Source organism: Sporothrix schenckii, assembly GCF_000961545.1.
Source record: "Sporothrix schenckii 1099-18 chromosome Unknown Cont44, whole genome shotgun sequence".
NCBI lineage: Eukaryota > Fungi > Ascomycota > Sordariomycetes > Ophiostomatales > Ophiostomataceae > Sporothrix > Sporothrix schenckii.
The window spans coordinates 3,849,538-3,866,923 of NW_015971145.1; the positions used below are offsets into that span (position 1 = coordinate 3,849,538).

General features: G+C 55.6%; 4 protein-coding genes across 4 annotated transcripts; 3 read left to right on the forward strand and 1 right to left on the reverse strand.

Moving 5' to 3' along the window:
* Positions 1-747: 747 nt before the first annotated feature.
* On the forward strand, positions 748-3,288 carry SPSK_08578 (dynamin GTPase; the record flags this gene model as incomplete). Its single annotated transcript, XM_016735171.1, has 2 exons — positions 748-846; positions 931-3,288. The coding sequence occupies 2 exons, from the start codon at positions 748-750 to the stop codon at positions 3,286-3,288; spliced, it is 2,457 nt and encodes an 818-aa protein (XP_016587985.1).
* A 687-nt stretch (positions 3,289-3,975) lies between these two features.
* SPSK_08322 (f-box domain containing protein) lies at positions 3,976-8,174 on the reverse strand (the record flags this gene model as incomplete). Its single annotated transcript, XM_016734923.1, has 3 exons — positions 3,976-7,016; positions 7,066-7,471; positions 7,608-8,174. The coding sequence occupies 3 exons, from the start codon at positions 8,172-8,174 to the stop codon at positions 3,976-3,978; spliced, it is 4,014 nt and encodes a 1,337-aa protein (XP_016587986.1).
* Positions 8,175-9,415: 1,241 nt separating this feature from the next.
* On the forward strand, positions 9,416-13,380 carry SPSK_08340 (Niemann-Pick C1 protein; the record flags this gene model as incomplete). The annotated part of the gene is made up of 2 exons (XM_016734940.1): positions 9,416-9,700; positions 9,772-13,380. The coding sequence occupies 2 exons, from the start codon at positions 9,416-9,418 to the stop codon at positions 13,378-13,380; spliced, it is 3,894 nt and encodes a 1,297-aa protein (XP_016587987.1).
* Positions 13,381-15,106: 1,726 nt separating this feature from the next.
* Positions 15,107-15,628, forward strand: SPSK_09922 (uncharacterized protein; the record flags this gene model as incomplete). The annotated part of the gene is made up of 3 exons (XM_016736489.1): positions 15,107-15,124; positions 15,190-15,309; positions 15,533-15,628. 3 exons carry the CDS (start codon positions 15,107-15,109, stop codon positions 15,626-15,628), a joined length of 234 nt encoding a protein of 77 aa, XP_016587988.1.
* Between the last annotated feature and the right edge of the window lie 1,758 nt (positions 15,629-17,386).

Here is a 17,386-nt window from a genome sequence, read left to right on the forward strand (position 1 = left end):
CTTTTTGACATCCAACAACCCGTTTTCCCCTGGCCACACTATCGCCGCCCTCATCGTCATCCACTGTCAGAACCTATTTACTTGCTCCCGTCGGCCGCTGGGCTCTTTCGCACTGAAAGCTCCGGCACCATCTACACCCTCCACGACAAAGCCCCAAACGAGCAAAGAAAATCCAGACTACCCAAGCCAATCTACCACTGGCTGCTTATTTTCGCGCGTCTCTTGGGTCCATTTTCATCGCCTGGCTTTCGCCTCCTCCACCCGCAAGGCCCACCCCTTGTCCTCCTTGAGCTTAGCCCTGATCGCTCCGTCTAGCTTTTAGGCCCACTGCCTCTTCCCAGACGGAGTAGCTTGCAAAAACACACTGCCTGTTCTGGTCTTTTCGGCACTCTGGCTTTCCCTCTCGCTCCCTCGTGATAATTTTGTGTCTTCGTCATCGACGTACCTTCTACCTGTCATCACCGTGCTTCACGCCCTGCTATTCGCGCGACACTCTCTATCTGCTCGACGACATCGCTGAGCATTCTCTCTTGATCCTCCGCTCCCCCTCCCTCCACCTCCTCGACCGCGTGGTGGCACCTCGACACGAGGCTCCAGTTTCTCGGGCTGCACCTTGGCCGCCGAGGTTGAAGCATCTGTTGCGGTAGCGAATGTACGCGTCGTGATCTCGACACTTTCGTCAGCCTCTCTCCTCCTTTTGACACCACTTTCTCGACACCCCCTCTCTCTTCCTTCAAATCCAACAGCATGGCAGCCCTCGGCGACGAACTGCTGACCACGGTCAACAAGTTGCAAGACCTCGTCTTCAACACCATCGGCAACGATTCCCTCGATCTCCCACAAATTGTAAGCATTGATCCGCTCGCTGCACGTGCGCAACAAATCGAACCTGTCTTCTAACTCGCGCTTCTCTTCCTCCCCCTCCCCCAGGTCGTCGTTGGCTCCCAGTCCGCCGGCAAGTCCTCTGTCCTCGAAAACATTGTCGGTCGCGACTTTCTCCCTCGCGGCAGCGGCATCGTCACAAGGCGGCCACTCATCCTGCAACTGATCAACGTTCCCGAGGACGACGATGACTCTTCTGCCGCCGCGAAGCCCCGTGGCTACGATGCGCCCCGACGCAACGAATGGGCCGAATTCCATCACCTGCCGAACCGCCGCTTCAACGAATTCGAGGACGTCAAGCGCGAGATTGAGAACGAGACGAGCCGCGTCGCCGGCAACAACAAGGGCATCACGCGCCAGCCCATCAACCTCAAGATCTACTCGCCCGATGTCCTCAACCTAACCCTTGTCGATCTGCCTGGTCTGACCAAAGTGCCCATTGGCGACCAGCCCACCGACATTGAGAAGCAGACACGCAACCTCATCTCCGAGTACATTGCCAAGCCCAACAGCATCATCCTGGCCGTCTCCCCGGCCAACGTCGACATTGTCAACTCCGAGGCCCTCAAGCTCGCCCGCCATGTCGACCCGCTCGGTCGCCGCACAATCGGTGTCCTGACCAAGGTCGACCTGATGGACCACGGCACCAACGCGCTCGACATCCTGTCGGGCCGTGTCTACCCGCTCAAGCTCGGCTGGATCGGCGTTGTCAACCGGTCGCAGCAGGACATCCAGGGCAACAAGCCCATGGAGGAGGCACTCAAGGCCGAGACCGACTTCTTCAAGCACCACCCGGCCTACCGCAACATCTCCACGCGTTGCGGCACCTCGTACCTGGCCAAGACGCTCAACGGCACACTAATGACCCACATCCGCGATCGCCTGCCCGACATCAAGGCCCGCCTCAACACCCTTATGGGCCAGACCCAGCAGGAGCTGGCCAGCTACGGTGACATGCATTTTAGCGGCAAGGAGCACCGTGGCTCACTTATCCTGCAGCTCATGACCCGCTTTGCCACGTCTTTCATCTCTTCCATCGATGGTACCTCCACGGAGATCTCCACCAAGGAGCTGTGCGGTGGTGCCCGCATTTACTACATCTTCAACTCCGTCTTTGGCAGCTCCCTCGAGTCGATCGACCCCACCTCCAACCTGTCCGCCCTCGACATCCGGACCGCCATCCGCAACTCCACCGGCCCGCGGCCCAGTCTCTTCGTCCCCGAGATGGCCTTTGACCTGCTCGTCAAGCCCCAGATCAAGCTGCTCGAGATCCCTAGCCAGCGGTGCGTCGAGCTCGTGTACGAGGAGCTCATCAAGATCTGCCACACCTGCGGGTCCACGGAACTGAGCCGTTTCCCGCGCCTGCAGGCCAAGCTGATCGAGGTCGTCTCTGATCTGCTGCGTGAGCGTCTCGGCCCCGCGTCCAACTACGTCGAGTCGCTCATTTCGATCCAGCGCGCCTACATCAACACGAACCACCCCAACTTTCTCGGTGCCGCCGCCGCCATGAGCCACGTCGTCAACGAGAAGCAGGAGCGCGAGCGCAAGCGACTGATCCAGGAAGAGCGCGATCGCCGCGAGCGCCGCCGCCTCAAGGAGATTGGTGCTGCCAACGGCACTGGCGCCAACGGTGTGGCCGGTGGTGCTGCCGGTACGGAGACACCCGAGGAGGTCGACGAGGACAACCTGAGCGTCACCGGCGGTGCCGGTGCGACCACCACGGCTCTACGCAAGGTGGCCAAGGGCGGCCGCAGCTCGTCCATAGCGCGGGAAAACGGCGCCGGCCGGCCGGGTTCGCCGACGCGCTTCAACCAGCCCGCCATCAACAACGCCAAGGACTCGTTTCTCAATTACTTCTTTGGCAAGGACGGCAGCGCCATCGGCGGCACCGGCCCCAGCGGCCACCACCACAATGCGAACATTGGCCGCCACGTGAGCCAGACTTCCGAGCCTACCTTTAGCCAGAGCATGCGCCGCCCCGACGACCGGCCGTTGCGGTCGCCCATTGGTGCCGGCAACGACGAATACGGCCGTTCGACTGGCCACCCTGGCGCGCTCGGTGCGGGCGGCAGCATGGATCTCTTTGGCGCGAACGGCACCGGTGGCGAACCCGCGCTGACGGACCGCGAGGCCATGGAGACGGAACTGATCCGTGCGCTCATCTCGTCGTACTTTAACATTGTGCGCGAGTCCATTGCCGACCAAGTGCCCAAGGCCATCATGCACCTGCTGGTCAACCACTGCAAGGACGTGGTGCAGAACCGCCTCGTCAGCGAGCTCTACAAGGAGATGCTCTTTGAGGAGCTTCTGTACGAGGACGACGGCGTCAAGAAGGAGCGTGAGAAGTGCGAGCGCCTGCTGGAGACATACAAGGAGGCTGCCAAGATCATTGGCGAGGTGGTATAAAATATACACCCAAGTTTATATATTGCGAGAAAGAAGAGAGGAAAAAAATGGAATAAGAAAGGAGGCGCTTTCTGTATCTTTACGTGCCGATTTGACTTTACGTTGGGTTTTCTTTTGTTGCAAAGTTTTCTTATTGGATTCTATTTCTGTCTTGTCGGACGACACTCGGCTCTATTGTTTATTGTTTTTGCCGTTTTACTCATACACATGTCTTGTAACACCACTTCCTCAACTTCACCTATCATGTCTATTCCTCAGATCCCTACACATTATCTCCTATCAATTCTCCCGCTCACGTCCTAATCTCATCACCCGTCATCTACATAGAACGATACTATCTCGACGAATATAGTACAATACTACAAATAAAGGCACTCTGTCACATATGTGGATTGAAGTTACTAAAATTGTTCTGATTTTATTCTGTTTTTGTTTTCCGTTATTTATATCGTATGTTCCAGCTGTGCCAAATCAATATCTCGTGATATGGTGTCAACGAAGTGTCCCTCCCAAGAAGCGAAAAAAAATTGAATGCCCAGGACAAAGTCAGACGACTGCTCATCTTGGCGGATTGCTACCATATTAGGGACCTACTGCAAAGCCATAACCGCTGGCCATGGTGAACCGGCCCGGCATATGCACCATACTGGTCTCGTATCCTGAGGCTGAGCCGCACATCTGCCAGTTCTAGTGGTACTGTATCTGACTCGGTGCCCTCTGCATCGCCCCTCCACTCGATGGGTTGTGCGGGTCATACTCGTCATAATAGGCCGGGTTTGACCGTGCCACCGAGTGGTGTGGTACTGCTTCTGGTCCTTCGCCCACAACGCGTCGTTCGTACGCCAGGTTTCCGGCACCGTAGGATTCGGACTGTGCGCCGTAGCCTGATCCGCGGTAGCTTTCAGTGTGATCGTGTCGCACAATGCCACCAGCATCCCTTCCGCCGACACCATCATACGGTACGGGTGCAGGGGTGACTGTCGAGGACGGATAGTGGCGCCCAGAACCCCTCTGGCCAGCAGGCGGTGCCTCCCGTCGCACCGGACGTCTGACCAGGTACTCGCCTTCTGGTCCAGTAACCTGCACGACTTCGTAAGTTTCGTATGAGTCATAGTCTGCTGGTCGGTAGGCCACCTCCGCACGACCCGCCCTATCGGCATAGTCTAAATAGTGCTCTTGGCGTGGCTGGGCGCGGGCATAATGATGGTGCGGTCCAGGCAGCGCACCACGTTCATACGCGTCCTCGTAGCCCATGGGGAATCCGGAATACACTGGCTCGTCGGCGTATCGTCGCGCTAGGGGTGGGCTGCGGTTCCAGTACTGCCCAGTAGGGGCACGAGATGGTGGACCGTAGCTGCCTTGGTTTGCAGGAGGTGATCGTGCCTGTCTCTGATACGGCTCGCCACTCTCAACCGCAACATATCGACCATACCGCTCGCCGTCGCGAGGGTGATCGCGGCCACCACGATACAAGTCGCGTTGGTCGGCGCGTCTCGGAACGACTTCGCGGCCGTACTCGTCAACGTACACCACACGGGCTAGGGGATGAACAGGCGGTGGCGGCTCTCTTGCTGCCGACGTACGGGTGAATGGCTTACCATCCAAGTGCGCCTCAAGTGCCCCCAATAAATCCTGCTTGCCTTCTGGTGCGGCAGGAACACGTACGGGTAGTGGAACATGGTTATGTTCTTGCACTTCTTCCTTGATAGTAATTGCAGGCTTCTCTGCTAGATTCTCCACTGAATTTTTTGCAGGTTTTCCCACAGGTTGACTACCATTTCCCCTTTCGTGCGCCTTTTGGGATTTCGGCTTAAGATTGACGTCCGGCACTCGATTTTCGCGAGGCAGGACAACACTTGTTGAAGTCTTCGATAGACGTGAAGGTCCGGTCGCTTTCGGTCTTGCAGCGCCATCTGCATGTCTCCAAGTAAGGCCGCCGTTCTCCGTATGCGCGGCTGCAGGTTCTGGGTTTGGTTTCTGCGCTTCAGATTCCGTGACGCTGTCCTGTTGATGGTTAATAGCATCTTGGATTGCTTCAGCCAGGACAAGCCGGATGGTCTTTCCACGCGGTGCCTTGGCCATATTAGCGAGTTCATGCTTGGGAGGAAGGGCCAGCATCTCAGTCAACCAGTTACGAGGCAGATTGGCCGCATTTGGATTCACATTGAATGGGTTCGACCATTTTGTCCGACCCTCAATGTGTGCTTGAGAAAAATGCGTCATAAGTTCCGCAAATGTGAACAAAATCTGTTCTTTCTTGTTGTGCTGCACAGGGTCAAGGCCTCTAGTACAGGCGAAACAGCGCAGTTTCTGAATGATGCCAATGGGTGCCATACCCACGGACTTCAAGATTCTATCTTTGAAGAGGGTCAATGGCAACTGTGCGCCAAACATTTGATGGTAGTGTTTGTTTGCATGAAAGAGTAAAGTCTGGATTCTGACAACATCAGGGATGCGAGGGAGAGGCAGCAGATCCTTCCACAGTACACGTGCGTATCGTACAAGCTCATCAAGCCGTTCTTGGTAGGGCGATTTCGGAGCTTGGTCAACCGGATTGGACGGGACCACAGCAGAAGAATGGGCCTGATAAGGCTCTTTCGAGATGAAGGGGTTCAAAGCTTGATGTTCCGGGGGAACAACTGGTCCCGGAGCCTCAAAAACAGAAGGCTGTGCTGGCGGTCCAGTGGAGAAAGAACGAGCATCTTGATTCGCTCCTCCAGCGAGTGGTTCATAAGATGCACGCTGGTAGACCGGCGGCGGTTGGAACGAACCTGGCCCCGTCCGTTGTCCGACTGGGTTGTGGTACGAGGGAGCGCCAAAAGAGAAACCACCTTGTTGCGAATTAGGACCAAAGGACGGTCCACTGTAGAGACTACCGTCATCTGGATTGGCCTGCATATGGAATTGCGTCGGTTGGACATGACTAGACTGGAGTTGTGATGGTGGCGGCGGGAATTGAGTCGCCGATCCTTGGTAGTGCAGAGTCTGTGCAGCACCAAATTGTTGATGGTCCTTGCCAGAGCGCTTAGCCGCCGGGCCGGGGCCTCGCTGATTTGGAAGCTTTGCTGTCGGAGATTGAGGTAGTGGCACCGGCAAACCTGTGCCCTTAGCAGTGCGAGGATTTGGCCGGAACGGGGGGTCCTCTGGCCACTCGGCCCTCCAGTAAACAACGATATTGCCAACACTAAGGATATTCGTGTGCTTCGCTGCGTAGTGCTGAATGGCGCCCTCAAAACCGAAGAATTTCATGCTTGCATCGCAAACAGGGCAAAGGAACAAATCGGTGCGAAATTTGGACGTGATCGGCTTGACTTTGACGTCAAACACGTACTTCAGATTCTCCAATGTGAGCTTTTGGGTGAACGGTCCGCCAACAGGGTCAACGGTCGGCTCTCGACCGAACGCCCGTGCCGCCTTTGCGTCGTTTTCGACTTCCGTGTAGAACCGTTTTCGTACATGAAGCAGGACATCGGCAGCAAACGCCGGAGCATTGTCTTTCGTCACCTTATCACCATCGTCCCAGTCACCAATGATTGCTTCGTCAGCGTATCGAAGGATCTTGAGTCGGACAGGACCTTGTATCAGATCCCATTCAGCGTCAATTTCTTCGGACGTCTTTTCTTTTTTGGCCGGTGGATCGGGAGGCTTTGCCACACAAGTCGAAACCAGCTTTTGTCCTTCGACAGCCGTGGCAGACGCGGGCATAATATTTCCCTCTGGATCTTGATCTTGTTAGAAGAAGGAGAGGCAATTGGAATGTAGTTCGTTTAAACTTACTTTTAATTGGGGGTTGTGTGAGCTCAGTACGTTGAGTCGGCTCCAGAACAGTAGGAGGCTGGCCCTTGACATCTGGATGCAGAAGCATTCTCATGTTGGCAACACCACCAGAGTCGTCATACTTTTCCCATTTTGCGATATTGACTCGTTGGTCAGAGCCTCGTTTCGATAAGCCTTTCTGCCATTCCTCTGCTGCAGGAGCACCGATCTCTCTCACCGACGCAAACTCCTCGCGTAGGCTCTCAACGTCAGACGCCCAAAACAACTTTGTCAATGTTGACGAAGCCGGAAGCTGGCCTCGTTCTATAACGTGAAGTGGGACAACACAGGCTAGTGAGGTGACAAACACAAATTGAAGGGCTGGAATGAGGAACGTTGAACCAGCCGACAAAACCAAGTCCATTTCCTGTGTGGCGAGGGTTAGTTGATCGGGAAACACAAAGAAGCACGAGAGAACCGAACGTCTATCCAGAATGATGGCGATGGACGAATGTACCTACCGTTACCGTCCTTTTGGACAGACAAAACCCGCAGCAACGAACTCGGAACTCCCAGACACGGGCCACACCATCGAGGCCTGGTCCGCGAAGAGGGTCCGTCGCAGGAAACGTGCGTCGCGTGTCCCGCTTGCCACAAAACTGGCAGGTCGATGAGCAGGCAAGACGCCACATGTCCAGCTCCGTCTTTTCCTTCAAAGGGGCAGGCATGTTTGGCCAAAAGGTGCGTCGTGCATTGCGCCAAATATCATTTGGCTTTATGGCTTTGACGACAGACTTGGCCAGCGGTGGTGGACGCTTTTCCACCACGACAGGCGAAGCCGGATCTAGGTAGGCGTTGAACAATTTGTTGACCATCAACAAATTCCCCAACGTCCTAGGGGGGCAGAAGGAAAAGATGTGGTGCCAAATCTCAGTGGGCAGGAGTGATCTATCCGTGGAAAAGCGGTTGGATTCGTCCAGCCTCGGCTTTTTTGACTGAGCAGCCAGTCCGTTCGTGGCATTCAAGACTGCCTCTGCATCTGAAAACGCATCGTCGCCAGTGATTTTGCGTTTTTTCGAGGCAGACATGTCTTCCTGTTGGTTGTTTTGGTGCTTGGTATCGCCATCCATCGCGACCTCAGGAGCACTCGAAGAAGGCGGTGATGCGGCCGTGGTCCGTAGAGTGGCCGTGATATGGGACGTAAACAAACGCAAGAGAGAAACGCAAACTGTCCAAAGGACGAGAACAGAAGTGGTAACAGAAAGGAATCAAAATACAGGAAACGGCTAGGATGACGACGCGTGGAGAAGGTATCATAAAATCCAAATGCGGAAGCCGCGATCCAATATCCGCTAACAAAAACAGAGAAGGAACGACCCGCCTTTGTTTGGGACGACAAACTGGCCAGATATAGGGAAATCCAAATATAAATCAAACGATGGAGACTCGCAATGCGAAATGCGTGTCGACAGGGGCAAGTCAACACTCGTCAACTCCCAGATCAAGCTGGGGAACTGGCTACGAAGCACCACGAGCCCGCCGCGCCCTCCGAACAGCGACAGGAGCAGGACAATAGAGAACTCTCTCTACGGCCTATTTCCGAGGTAAATTCGGTGCATATAGATAGACTATCGTGGCTGGCGACGGAACTGTATGGTGTATTCGCATGACAGCATCGGCACCGAAAAGACATGCCAAATGTCGACGAGGAAAGGGTGAAGTCTGTGAAATGTCAACGAAACAAAACTAGCTGAAGCTGGACAAAGAGTCGGGTATCGGCGTCGACCGTGGCGTGAAATAAACGTCGATTTTGCATATGATATACGATCAATGCGTTCTCGCAAAGAATCTCCTGGCAAAGTGAATTTGATGCCAAGATGTAATTACGACTTGCGAATCCGCGAGCATACTTCGTAACCTTTGGTTGGTTTTTATATGCGGGGCTATATTTTTCCGATCCGGCTGACACGCCAAGCCTTTGCTGTGGAGTGTGGAATCAGTGACGATGACGCAGGCGACAACTGTGGGTCCACCCGGACTGTTAGCGGGCAGCTGCCCATTGCTCCTGCTGCGCCTAGCTCACCCATCTTCGTCAGATGTTCTGTCACAGCACTCAACACTTGCACCTTTCCTTTGCATCGCATCGCCTTTGTCGCGTCTCCCGCTTCTTTGTCCTGACTGTGAACTCTGCGCGGTTTCGCTTTTGATACGTTGCTGTGCGACCGAGCCTTGGCGCATCACACGACCAAACAACCCAGCCACGCCAAATACCCACTCACTGGAATCGACAAACTAGCTCACTAACAGCTCCGAACACATTGTTGCAGCAGAGTCAACAGCCTTGTATGCGTGCAGAGCCTCGCTTGATAGCATGACAAGGCTCTCGCGAGCCGTCGCTGTAGGCGGCAGTTGCGCGCTGCTCCTCCTAGTCGGCCTGGGAGAAGCGGCGGCGACCGTCACCGGACTCACAGCAAGGCACGAGGCGGGCCGATGTGCCATCCGTGGACAGTGTGGAAAGCGGAGTATATTCGGGGCCGATCTGCCGTGTGTGGACAACGGCCTTGCGACCGAGCCTGATGAAGAGCTGCGGGATCAGCTCGTCGACCTGTGTGGGCCCAAGTGGAAGTCCGGGCCGGTGTGCTGCGATGGCGAGCAAGTACGTTGACAGGAGCATTTTGTCTCTTGGCCGTTGAACACCCATTCTGACCATGACTTGTCCCCCTCTAGGTAAAAGCACTCAAAGACAACCTCGCCACGGCGAACCAGCTCGTCTCTTCCTGCCCTGCCTGCAAGGAAAACTTCTACAACCTCTTCTGCTCGTTCACCTGCTCGCCCGACCAATCGCTCTTTATCAACGTGACCGACGCCGCCGAGAAGAACGGAAAGCTTCTCGTCACCAAGCTCGATCAGCTTGTGTCTGAAGAATACGGTGCCGGCTTCTACGACAGCTGCAAGGAGGTCAAGTTTGGCCCGACCAACTCCAAGGCCATGGCGCTGATCGGCGGCGGCGCCAAGAACTACACGGAATTCCTCACCTTCCTGGGCAAGCAGCGCCTCGGCGGCTCGCCCTTCCAGATGAACTTTCCCCTCGCGTACCCCGAACCGGACATGTCGCCGCGCCAATCGGTCCCGAAGAAGTGCAACGACGAAGACCCCAACTTCCGCTGTGCCTGCGTGGACTGCCCGGCCGTGTGCCCCGAGCTGCCCGCCCTCAAAAAGTCGACAGAGTGCCATGTGGGCCTCCTCCCGTGCTTGTCGTTTGCTTCGATTCTCACATACTCGGTGCTGGCGGCACTCGTCCTTGTCTGGGCCGGCCTGCGCTTCTGGTACAAGCAGAACCGGAGCCAGGGCCTGCCCCTGCTGCACGACCCCCATGGCGACGCCGACGACGAAGATGACGTCGAAGACGACGAGCACCACGCATTTCTCTATGGGTTTATCCGTAGGTCGACCTCGGACGTCGTGGCCGCCGAAGACGCGCCGACCGACTACATCTTGAACATCTGGTGCAACAAGGTCTTCCGGAAGCTGGGCCACTGGGCGGCCAGATTCCCCGGTCTCAGCATTGGATGCAGCTTGTTCGTTGCGACCGTGCTGAGCCTCGGCCTCTTCCGCTTCAAGCTGGAGCTCGATCCAGCGCGGCTGTGGGTCAGCCCGACGTCTGCTGCGGCGCAGGAGAAGGCCTTCTTCGACACGAACTTCGGGCCATTTTACCGTGCCGAGCAGGCCTTCTTGGTCAACGACACCCTCCCCTCTGGACCTGGCCCTGTCCTCAGCCAGGACACCCTTCAGTGGTGGATGGGCGTGGAGAAGAGCATCCGGGAGCTCAAGGGACAAGAGTACGGCGTGACTCTTGACGACGTCTGCCTCAAGCCGGCCGGTTCTGCCTGTGTCGTGCAGTCCGTCGCGACCTACTTTGGAAACGAGCCGTCGCTTGTCGACAAATACTGGAAGCAGACAGTCCGGTCGTGCGCACAGCGTCCAGTCGAATGCCGCGCCGACTACGGCCAGCCCCTCGATCCCGAGTCGATCCTAGGACAGTTCCCGGATGCCGCGCACGCTGACGAAGCCGCCGGCATGACGGTTACCTGGGTCGTCAACAATTATGCCGAAGATACGCCCGAGGTGAAACGGGCCATGGACTGGGAGCAGGCATTGAAGAAGCGCCTTCTCGACGTGCAGACAGAGGCTTCGTCCCGTGGCCTCCGCCTGTCGTTTTCGACCGAAATCAGCCTAGAGGAGGAGCTCAACAAGTCGACAAATACCGACGCCAAGATTATCATTATCAGCTATGTCATCATGTTCCTGTACGCATCGATCGCGCTTGGGTCGACCACGCTCTCCCTTGGCGACCTGTTTCGCCATTTTGGTGTGTTCCTGGTCGAGTCCAAGTTCGGTCTCGGCTTTATTGGCGTCCTGATTGTCGTTCTGTCCATCACCGCGTCCATTGGTCTGTTCTCCTGGGCCGGCCTGAAGGCGACACTGATTATCGTCGATGTCATCCCATTCATTGTCCTCGCTGTCGGTGTGGATAACATTTTCTTAATTGTTCACGAGTTTGAGCGTGTCAATATCAGCCACCGGGACCAAGAGGTTGCACACCGCGTAGCCCTGGCCTTGGGCCGCATGGGCCCGTCCATCCTCTTCTCGGCGATTACGGAGACGGCGTCGTTTGCGCTCGGTGCGTTTGTTGGCATGCCTGCTGTCCGCAACTTTGCCATCTACGCAGCTGGTGCCGTCTTCATCAACGCCATCCTGCAGGTGACTGGTTTCGTGTCCGTTTTGGCCCTGAACCAGATTCGCGTCGAGGAGAACCGTGCCGATATCCTGTTCTGCATCCCAGTGAAATCCGCGCGGGTTCACCTCAACGAGGAGTACGCCGGCCGGTACAACGACTCAAACGGCTACAGCGACGATCTGTCCCGGGAGAGCGTGCTGCAGCGGTTCATCCGCCAGCGTTATGCGCCTATACTGTTGAAGAAGAGCGTCAAGGCAGGTGTTTTGATTTTCTTCACGGGCCTGTTTGCTGCGGGCATTGCCCTTCTCCCCTACGTCGAGCTTGGCCTCGACCAGCGGGTTGCGATCCCCGACGACTCCTACCTCATCCCCTACTTTAACGATTTGTACGACTACTTCGAGTCTGGCCCCCCGGTCTATTTTGTGACAAAGGACCTCAATGCGACGCAGCGTCCGCACCAGCAGGAGCTCTGCTCGCGCTTCCCATCGTGCCAGCTTACGTCCCTGACGGGCATTCTCGAGCAAGAGCGCAAGCGGTCCAACGTGTCCTACATTGCGTCGCCCGCGGCCAGCTGGATTGACGACTTTTTCTTGTGGCTCAACCCCGACTTTGAGAGCTGCTGTGTCGAGCATGGCAAGCCGTGTTTCGCTGGCCGTACCCCGCCTTGGAACGTGACACTCTCCGGCATGCCAGAAGGCGACGAGTTTGTGCACTACCTCGAGAAGTTTATCAACGCGCCAACCACCGAAGACTGCCCTCTCGGCGGCCAAGCGACGTACGGTCAGGCGCTGGTCATTGACGCGGAGCATAGCACGCTGCCTGCCACGCACTTCCGCACGATGCACATGCCACTCCGCAGCCAGGACGACTTCATCCAGGCCTATGCCTCGGCACGGCGGGTGGCCTCGGACATTACGGCGTCCACGGGCGTCGAGGTGTTCCCCTACAGCGTGTTCTACGTCTTCTTTGACCAGTATGCAACGATCGTGTCGCTTTCGGCGACGCTGCTGGGCTCGGCCATGGCCATCATCTTTGCCGTTTCTTGGCTCATCCTCGGCTCCTTTATGACAGCCGCCGTCGTCGCGTGCACGGTGGCCATGACCATCTGCGACATTGTCGGCGCCATGGCCGTCATGGGCGTGTCGCTCAATGCCGTGTCCCTGGTCAACCTGGTCATTTGCGTGGGCATCTCGGTCGAGTTCTGTGCCCACATTGCACGGGCCTTCACGTTCCCGTCGGGTCTCCTCCGCCACAACGCGCGCACACGCTTCCCGGATGCGCGCGCGCAGCGCGCCTGGGCGGCCCTCGTCAACGTGGGCGGCTCCGTGTTCTCGGGCATCACGCTCACCAAGCTGCTCGGCGTTACTGTGCTTGCCTTTACGCGCAGCAAGATCTTTGAGATCTACTACTTCCGCGTCTGGGTGGCGCTCGTCGCCTTTGCCTCGACGCACGCGTTAATCTTCCTGCCCGTTGCGCTGAGCGTCGCGGGCGGCCGCGAGTACCTCGACGCTGACGGTGAGGGCGGTCTGCCAGCCGACCTGGCCAGCCGCCTGCGCGACGCCGAGGACACGTCGGATGACGAGGATGGACTGTTGTAGAGCGAGCAGCCTCTCCCTGCTCGACGGTTTGCCGTCCGCAGCCTTTCACGGCCTGGTCTTCACCAGTACAGACTGGTCCAGTATCGAATACCACTACTACGGTTTCGGAGCCAGCTATAGTACGAGTGACAATGCCCACGATCTCATGGCGACGAGTACACCAGTCGAACAATCAACAGAAGGCGGCGTCAGCTAGGAACCGGACGGCCGGCTACCAGCAGGCGGACGACAGCAGCAACGAGGCCTAGCCAACCATCCGCTGCGGCGGCTCCGAGTCAAGGCAAGGCAGCAGCCGAGCAACGGATCCAACTATCGCCTCATGTGCCGCCTGCCGCCGATTGACGAGCGCGCCGAAGCCGAGACTGACGCAATGTATATTTAACATGTTTTGTATTGGAGTGCTTCGCGGCGTTTTTTTGTTTTTTTGACTTCATCCTTGCATAATACGAAGAGAAGGTGACACCACAGATGGTATGCGAAAGACTGTAGAGAGCGAGCTGCATGGTTTTTGTCTTTTGTTCCCTTGTATTTGTCTTCTTTTTGTTGCTTTATGCAAGGCACAGCGACATATTTCACGCCTTGACGAGGCCTCTCTCCTTTCTTTCTTTATTTCTTACGGTTTCTAAATATTGCTGTAATAAGCCAACATTTTCGCACCTCGATATCAACAGACATTTTAAGTGCCTCCATCCCGCATTGATATTACTTTTTGGTGCGCCTTTGCAGAGTACTGGTAAAAACTTCATCGTCGCAGTTCAGCTCTTCCTCTTATTCGCCCGTCACAACCAAGCTGTTGTCTTCGTTGCGCCTTCCTGTTCCGATGGGGCCAATCACCGACAACCGAGTAACCACCTCTAACTTGCTCCTGCCCGTTATGATGGAATTGTGTTGTTTATATATGTGCTTTCACCGGGCGGCCCGGAAGGTGCTTCCAAGTTGCTCTTGCAGGATGGTCCGCTGGTTCGCTCGCGCCTTCCTAAATCTACAAATGCGACCATAATTCTGAACCACCCTGTGCGTGTCAACAGTCGTGGTTTCCTTTTGAGTTAAGTGCCGAAGAAGAAGGAAGGTTGCCCACCTTCCCGCCACGACCCATCTGTGTTCTTGCTTCTCAACGCCTTCTCTGTTTCTATGGTCTGACCATTTGCCCATTTTTTTATGTTTCCCCTTTTCTCGGATGGTCTGCCCACTTTCGTATCTCTCTGACATGCCCTCTTTGCGACTGACACAGAACAACGTCAGATTCCACTGCAACTGCAGTCCGTCCCGCGTAGCGGGATATTCGGCATTTCGCTTTTTGCACGAACCCTTCGTTCAGCCGCCGTCATTCGCTTCTTTTTGGGCGCGAACATGTCCACATCATGCGAGATCTCGAAAAGACAAGTGAGACACAAAGGCACGAGGTGGAATTCGACAAATCCACCGATCTTCTCCTAGAGACGCTAACAAGCCTGCGTAGCGCGAAGCCCACAAACCCACCAAAATAACAAAGCCAGGCGGCTCTCCAAACCGGGCTGATGTCGCCGACGCCCCCTGGAGAAAGGAACGGACAAGGAAGGATGGAAAGCCTCGCCCAACGGACAACACAACAGCCTGCAAAATACACCGCTTTGGACAAAGGGACAGGACCTGTCCAGACACCCCCGGCCAGGCTGGTAGAGCATCGCTGCAGTTACAGACTGTCACGACACACAAGCATCACTAGGAGCATATTTACGCCGCGAAAATGCGACTCTGCCAGGAAGTAAGTTGTTCTAAGGACCTCCTCACAGGAAGCCGGCCAGCCTGAAAAGTCCTTCAATATTGAAGAGGGTGGGAGGCGCTGGTCCCGGGGCGGCAGAGGAGAGGCAGGCCCAGCTCCAGGTCACGGCATCAGGAGATGACGAAAGCCAATCCACCGCACAGCGAGCCAGATGGTCGGGCCATCGGGTGAGTGTGGATGCGATCAGTCCAGACTAAATATCGGATATACTCTTTAGGTTGATATGGTTCCCTGACAAGAATGAGGCAGCACAGCCAGAGAGGTTGTAACAATGCTGCCCACTAGCTCCAGAGCCTCGACTGGAACCATGGCTGTTCCGTAAGCGCTTCAGTCTTCCTCTGAACAGTACACAGTAAACATATCAGAAAAAGAATACGAAACCCCAGGCAGAGGTGGAAAGGTTATATTTGGGATCCAAAAACCATCGCCAGCCCTTTCTTGCAGATTGAGGCGGCACAACGGATCGCAGCCAAGACTGCTACATGACAAGGAGGTGATTTCGAATGCTGTATCATGGCACATATTGCTGCGGTAAGCCATAACACACAATTGTTTTTGCACCTATTGCCCATTCGGCGTAGCCGCCGCGAATAAAAAAAGCAGCATTTGTTTTTTCGCATTATTGACTGCACACACTGATAAGAATGGAATAGGACAAATACGAAGAATGCGGAAGAAATCCAAGAAATCACGTTTCCTTTTGTTCGCCTGAGTGCACGAGGCGTTCCTTTTGGCTATCGTGCCGTTTATTGGATCTTGCATCTGCCGATGGTTCTCTTACACGCACCTTCTCCACTCAACCCACTTGTGGCCACCGGCGAAGCTTGCCAACCCTTTTCTGTCCATTTCCCCTCAGTTGACAGCCCATCAATTCCCCTCCTCCGCTTAGCTCGTGGGTTCGTCCGTTGATACGTTTGCACCCCAACCCGTCGACAGACTCGCAGGATGACAGAGTGGGAAACCCCCGGATATTTCGCCCGACTTCCCTGGCGTCCGTTCAACAGCAGACAGCTGCCACAGCACGGGTCCTAGCATTCTCCCGCTCGGAGGCCATGCCCGTCTCGTGCACCAAGGGAACGTTTCTCCAGACTTTAGCATTGAGCCATCCCCAGATGCTTTGTGTCTTATTGAGCGATGATCCTGACGCCTAACGTGAACAAAGCCCGCTGGAAATAGCGGCAATACGGGTGGCAGTCATGCAACAAAAATGCTGCGTGGTGCGGGAAGCATGCTGGTTTTGACCCACGAGGTCTGGCTTTGTGTTAAGCTCAGTTTTCTGCTCTATTCCACCTGCCGAGCTCCCCTTTCCCCTCTCTCCACAGCCCAGTCATCTAAATTCGCACCCGGCATCCCCGCCAGTCGCTTGCTCCTCACGTCCAAATGGCATAGGACTACTTGTCTGCATCGGCTGCCGGTGGTTGAATTGAGGTACTCCCGCGAATATGAGTGGAGTAACAACAACGTTGAAGGCGATGTGGAGGCAAAATCACCAAATACCAGGAACCCCTGGCAGCACGGCAGACGTGATAAAGCTGGGCGAAATGCTTCGCGCCGTGCCCCGGTGCTCCCTCTGAAGCGAAACCAAAGTGACTCCCGTATCCTTATTCGATTTGTGTTGTATCATCCCGGGTCCCTGTTCCTCGTCGTTCCAACCAGGAAAAGCTTTATTGCTTCGCGGCAAAGACAACGCGCCGTCAGCAGGCATATAATTATCCCCTCAGCACCCAGCTTCTTGAACGCAACGGCTGCACACCGATCTCGACCTCCAGAAAGACACGCTACGGCGTTATACTACCTCCCTTGAAATACGATAAGCACCACCTGCCGAGACCAGAGTATTTACATGCCCTCCATAAAGGCATTCCCCTCCTCCTGGATCTAGTATATGACACGGTAGGTTTTATGTTTTACCTTGCTCACCTCCTCTTAATTAATGTAACTGTTGTTATTGTTTTGTCAGTGTGCCCCCATATACACCACTCTTGTCCTTTACCTGCGTTTTGTTACCCCATCCACATACGCTTTGCCCTCTCCCGGGTCTCCTGGTGTTACATAAACCTCGTGCCTACTTTCATACTTTCATAATCTACTCGAAAATCACTCGCTCTCCTTTCTATATCCTTGACAACAGAACTGAGGATATTTCACCAGCTTGGGAAGATCACATTCTCTTGGAATCCATCGTGTCTTTTCAGTCTGCAGCCTGTCTAACACCTGATCTTATTGACGCCAGCCTCGCGATCT